The sequence below is a fragment of the Morone saxatilis genome, unplaced genomic scaffold, assembly GCF_004916995.1.
Source record: "Morone saxatilis isolate NCDOM2014 unplaced genomic scaffold, NCSU_SB_2.0 Contig10, whole genome shotgun sequence".
Classification (NCBI taxonomy): Eukaryota; Metazoa; Chordata; class Actinopteri; family Moronidae; genus Morone; species Morone saxatilis.
This window is the reverse complement of record NW_023339652.1, coordinates 14,400,048-14,405,225: the sequence shown is the minus strand read 5'-3', so window position 1 is coordinate 14,405,225 and position 5,178 is coordinate 14,400,048. Positions and strand designations below refer to the sequence as shown.

At 39.6% G+C, this 5,178-nt stretch overlaps 1 protein-coding gene across 1 annotated transcript in view; it reads left to right on the top strand.

The window, feature by feature from the left end:
* The window catches only part of LOC118339705 (chemokine-like protein TAFA-2), a gene marked incomplete in the record, with an annotated part of 57,111 nt that overhangs the window by 49,948 nt on the left and 1,985 nt on the right, over positions 1-5,178 (top strand). Inside the window, 2 exon segments of the mRNA XM_035677407.1 lie at positions 1,524-1,648; positions 2,252-2,308. Coding sequence (XP_035533300.1) covers positions 1,524-1,648; positions 2,252-2,281 — 155 coding nt within the window.

Below are 5,178 nucleotides of genomic sequence, written 5' to 3'. Positions count from 1 at the left end.
GGTGGTTCAACATGGCGGCCTTCCCAGAAGGCGACCCTTTGCACGTAAGAGACAAAGTTACGCTGAGCATCAATATCTAAGTACAATCTCACCACAGCCTTTGCTGAAAAACAGGACACCAAACCTGGCAGTTCTTACAGCAAAATTACAACTCAATATCTGCTGTACTGTTTGAACTAGCTAATGTCTCATTCATGCCAGAACTACATGCATTGGCCACACTCCAAAGACACTCCATAACACTGTAATCTTCAATATTGGCACGACTATAGTTAAGGAATTTGATTAACATTTAACTTGATTAAAAGACACACTTGACTTTTCAAGTCTTTCTAAAATATAAAAACACATTTCTGTTCATTTTTACATATGAGCTCAAGGTCAAAGTAAGGATTTGTAGGATTTGTTTTTTACAGCTACAATAAAGAAATAAAATCAATGAAAGTATAAAGCTATTTTTTGCTCCCAGATGTTTTTAGTCTGAGCTGCCTTTGTGTTGTTAAAGCATCATTAGCTGTTAAGTGAAATGTATCCCATACACATTATGTATGTTTGGTTATCAATACTCCCATTTCATTTCATGAGAAACCTTTGTGGGTTTTTAATAGCTGCTGTTACACAACCACCATCTGCTTGCAGTTGACCTGATGCTATGTTTTCCACCACAGTGCTGCTATAACCATGGCTGTGTGGTACAAATTGATTCCCTCATGTCATAAAGTATCCATTCTGTGCAATTTAGTCTAGTGAGGCTCCGGTGTTATGTGTGGATTATAATAACCGTCCTCTTCATTAGGAAGAACACTAATGCTGGTGGAGGGGATGTGGAACATAGATAATGACCTCTGTAATATGCATATAATATGTATTGTACAATGGAGTAGCAGAAGTTTAATGCCCTCTTTTATGGAGGCAACTGAGGAGGTTCTCACTGCAGCTGAAGGTTTCCCGTCATATGACTCGAGTCTTTTCCCATCTTGAACACGAGGACATTTATGACAAGGCTCTCGGCACCTTGTGTGTTGGAATACTCAAAATAGATTTAGTGATGTTGCCAGTCAAAAAGTAAATCTTACATCACTTACCTGAAACAGCTGTCAAAATGGGACATGACTTGATGAGACACAGCTATGGTGATTTGATTGGTATTTGAGGAGACGCCTCATTTCAGGCTCATGACGTCAGGGAAGTGTTCCTGAAACATAAACACAAAATGTCCTAAAATTGAAATAAAAGGTCATATAAACTAAATTTAAAATTTAGTTATTTTGCAGATGCATGCAGGTCGTTGAATGAGATAAAACAATACCCATTAGTTTGTCTTGCACATTATCCTTTAGTTTTTATTTGTTTGCAACAATTATAATGAATTACTTCAGCATTTTAATTAAAAGCAATAGTTAAATAACTTTATATTTAATTTTGTATCTGGTTTTTATCATAAAAAACAAGTCGTCAACCAATATTTTTCGGGTAATTAACGCTGGTATCTTGATACATCATTTGGTACGTCTCTTTACCAGCCTCCATAGTGGAGCAGAAGTGGTGGTGTCAGATGCATCCGTGCCTTGACGGAGAGGAATGCAAAGTTCTTCCTGATCTGAAGGGCTGGAGCTGTGCTACAGGGAACAAGATCAAAACTACTAAGGTAAGTTTAAGAAAAAAAAACCTATTGCTTTCATGATACCATATTCAAACCTGTTGAATCGGACCTCGCACACTTCAACTTTTCAAGGTCAACAGGCTGTGGCTTCTGTTACAGTCGTCTGCCCCGGCCTTGCCTAAAACAGCTAATGTTTGCAGTCGGTGCTTGGACCCCCGGGGGGGGGGCTGTAATCAATGGCCTACCATGTCTCCTTAGCACTTTCAGGCCACTTTGAGCACCCAAACTGGCCAATTACTCACTCCAATTACCTGCTTTTAACGTTGTAACATGACGCCCGTATCCTTCACTGTGTTATGACGACCCGTAGACTTCAGTTCTGTCTCTCTCCATGTACTTAATTATTTAAACCAGCCGCACCACACCTGCCTGGAGCCGGGAGCCTGGAGCCTGGGGCTATTGATTCAGGGACTTGTCGGGACCTCAAAATGGGATTTGTTTTTCTTTTAGTGGTCCGGGGGTTCTGAGACAGGCCTGAAAGTCTGGTGTTGTCTGAAAATTGACTTTGGTAATTAAGGACTTATCAAGATATGAAAGTTAAACATATGTTTTCTTTTGTTGTCTTCTCTAACATGGATGACTGGAAAGATTTCTGCGGACAGAGACCAGCTTTGGTAACGTCAGATGCTTCACAACAGAGTCCAGGTATTAAATCTGTTTTGCTTTTTTTTATATTTGAAGGTTTTACTGAAAGTCTTTATTCATTGTGGTTCTAACTTCTAAATTGAAAAATACAAAGACATTTCCAACAGGGATCACTGATGTGTCTCATTATTGCTTGATTATATGCATACAATATAGAGTATAGTGACACCTCACATTTTCATTAAAACAGAGATGGTATTATTAACCACATTTCCCAGTAGTGGAACTACTCGAATGAGAATACGTGTACGAGCCAAAAAGGCAACAACGTGTTCAAAGCATCAGCATTACCCAGCGGATTTATCTCGCACACCTTTGACCTCAGTAGCAAACAAGTTTCTTAACTTTTCAAATCTTTCTGCAGGCTTGGCTTGAAACAGTTTGTGTGTGTGTGTGTGGGGGGGGGGGGGGTCAGGCCTCTTCTTCACCTCTTCTGAGCATTTGGGAAAACTGCACAACATAAACCTGCTACCTCCAGCTATACTGACCTCTGTCGCTCTGTATCATAAATGCATTCATACAGACTGGAAGCACCTTGAGAATTCAAAGTGTAAACAAAGCAGTGAGACTAGAAAGCTGGGTACACAGCAGGGAATATGGTCTTTCAGTTTGTAGCAAATCTCCCAGTGACAAACGGTGTCTGACATGCAAAAATGTTGCAGCATTTAAATTTGCACATTTGCAGCCCCCCAAATGGCAGCAAGAGGCAACAGTTTAAAATTGTGTCTTTTGGACTTGTAAACAGACATCCTAGAAGGTGACGTCAGCACACACAGTTATTTATCCCAGTGGGATGAAGGAGAATAGAGATCTAACAATGGCGAGGACTGCTGTTTACAACAATGTTTGTATTTCTCTTCTCATTTTAAATGTGTCGATCCCTGTTCATCCCGCACACACCAGATCTCACTATTTACTTTGGACAAACATGGAAGTCTTAGTTTGAGGGAAACTAAATGCTTCTCTCTCAGACAGGTTTGTGCTTCACTCTTGAATTTGCATGAGAGTTTTTAAAGGCACTGTGTGTAAAATTTCATGTGATTATAGCTTCTTTCAAATGATACTGAGGGCGTTACCAGTTTTGTTTGCAGAATCAGTGTACGGTTAGCTGTAATATCTTTCCTTATATATATATTGAATCTTTTGTCCATCAGATTAGGAGGAAATTCACTATCAAAGACACCATCTTAACTTTTAACAATTTTGCAGACAATTTTGCACAACCGCTTGCTGGATCTTAAGAGAGAGATTAATAACTGCCTTTGCCCTGTCCAAGAGAGATGTTTGACTAGTGGAATGTCGAAATCATCGGAAACAATGGCTTGAGGTGGGACCAAGTCATTGCCAGCTCTAACTCCTTCCCCCCAGGCAAAATAAGCAGTGCTGAACCATCAGAGGCTTTAACTAGGCTGCATAATAATACCCTAGTTAGCATGGGATCCCCATTCCTCCATATTCCTTTTGAAGTTTTAAGGTTTTATATTTAATTCTTGGTTTTAAGCCCTTCCACGTACACCTGGATAGGAGTTTGTCCCATTCCATGAACTGTTTACGTTGCATTAGTGCTGCAACTTTCATACATTACTCAATTAATTATTTTTTAAAATATTATATTTAAGAAATATTTGATGCATTCAAAATGCACGTTTTGTCTAAAACCTAAAAATATTCCGGTTACTATCAAAAAATAAAACCTCACGTCTGACATTTACTGGGAGTTTGAGTTTAATTGTGTCTTGTTGAACTACAAAAACACACCTGTGGCCGTACAGTGGTGTAACAGAGAGAGGTTTCTTTCAGTGCAGAGTGCAAAGAGCACACTAACCAGACACGAAAAGTTTCATTTTAGCCATTAACCTTATTTAATTACACCTGAATGTTTGCCGGTTTGTCATTTTAGCCCATGAAAGTCAGCACTGGCTAGAAATGAGAGACCTCCCAGCCAAATGATTTCAATATTGCTCTGCTAATTAAAAGGAGCATAAGTAGAGATAAAAGCTTTGAAATGAGATCTGTTAACACTGCGGCAATTACCGTAGCCTGTTACCCAGCCTGCCTATGGAAAAAATATATTAGGTCGGCTTGTGTGAAACCACAGGTTTTTCGGGTAGTGAATTTAAATAAAAATATTGGGGCAGTTTTCTAGTCTTCTAGTTCAACTTTACTCTGAATATTCAGTGACAACAGCCCTGATGACTGATAGTACTGTTTGCCTGGTGGGTGTGTTTGTAACTCAGGCAGGTTTTCATATTATAGTAACAGGTGCGCCTGACTAATGAATGCTGAACGTTTTCTCCTCCTACAATTTATTCTATGTTCTCCTTGATGCTAATCTACTTAATTCCTACCCTACCATTCAAATTAATGCAGAGCCACATCTCGCCTACAAATTTCCCCCAAGAACAGTCACTAGAAGTCTTGATTTGTGGCGATAATTACCTATTAGTCTTGACAGTAAAACTTTATTTGGGTAAAGGGTGAATCTGCAGTGTCCCTGCTTTTCGTTTTACAAGCGGATTCTCACATAAAAATCTTGCCTAGTGCAGCTTTAAAATGGCCATACTATGAAAATCCCAGCGTCGGTAGTTACAACATAAAACATATTGCTGAGGATGAGGCTGCGGTGCGCCAATTACACGGCTGAATTACACAAACACAAGCCCATGCACCTGCTGTGTTAAATCTTTCAGCCAACCTTACTTCAGGCACTTAATGGAAATGAATCCTTTGCCAGTTAAATTAGCACTTGTCAGCCACCAATTAAACAAACGCAACACCCACTGAAGACTTAGTTTTCCTCTGAGTATTTTTAGTATTGTTTCAGACAGTCACTCAAATACTGTTAATGACACCCCCCCCCCCCCCCCCCC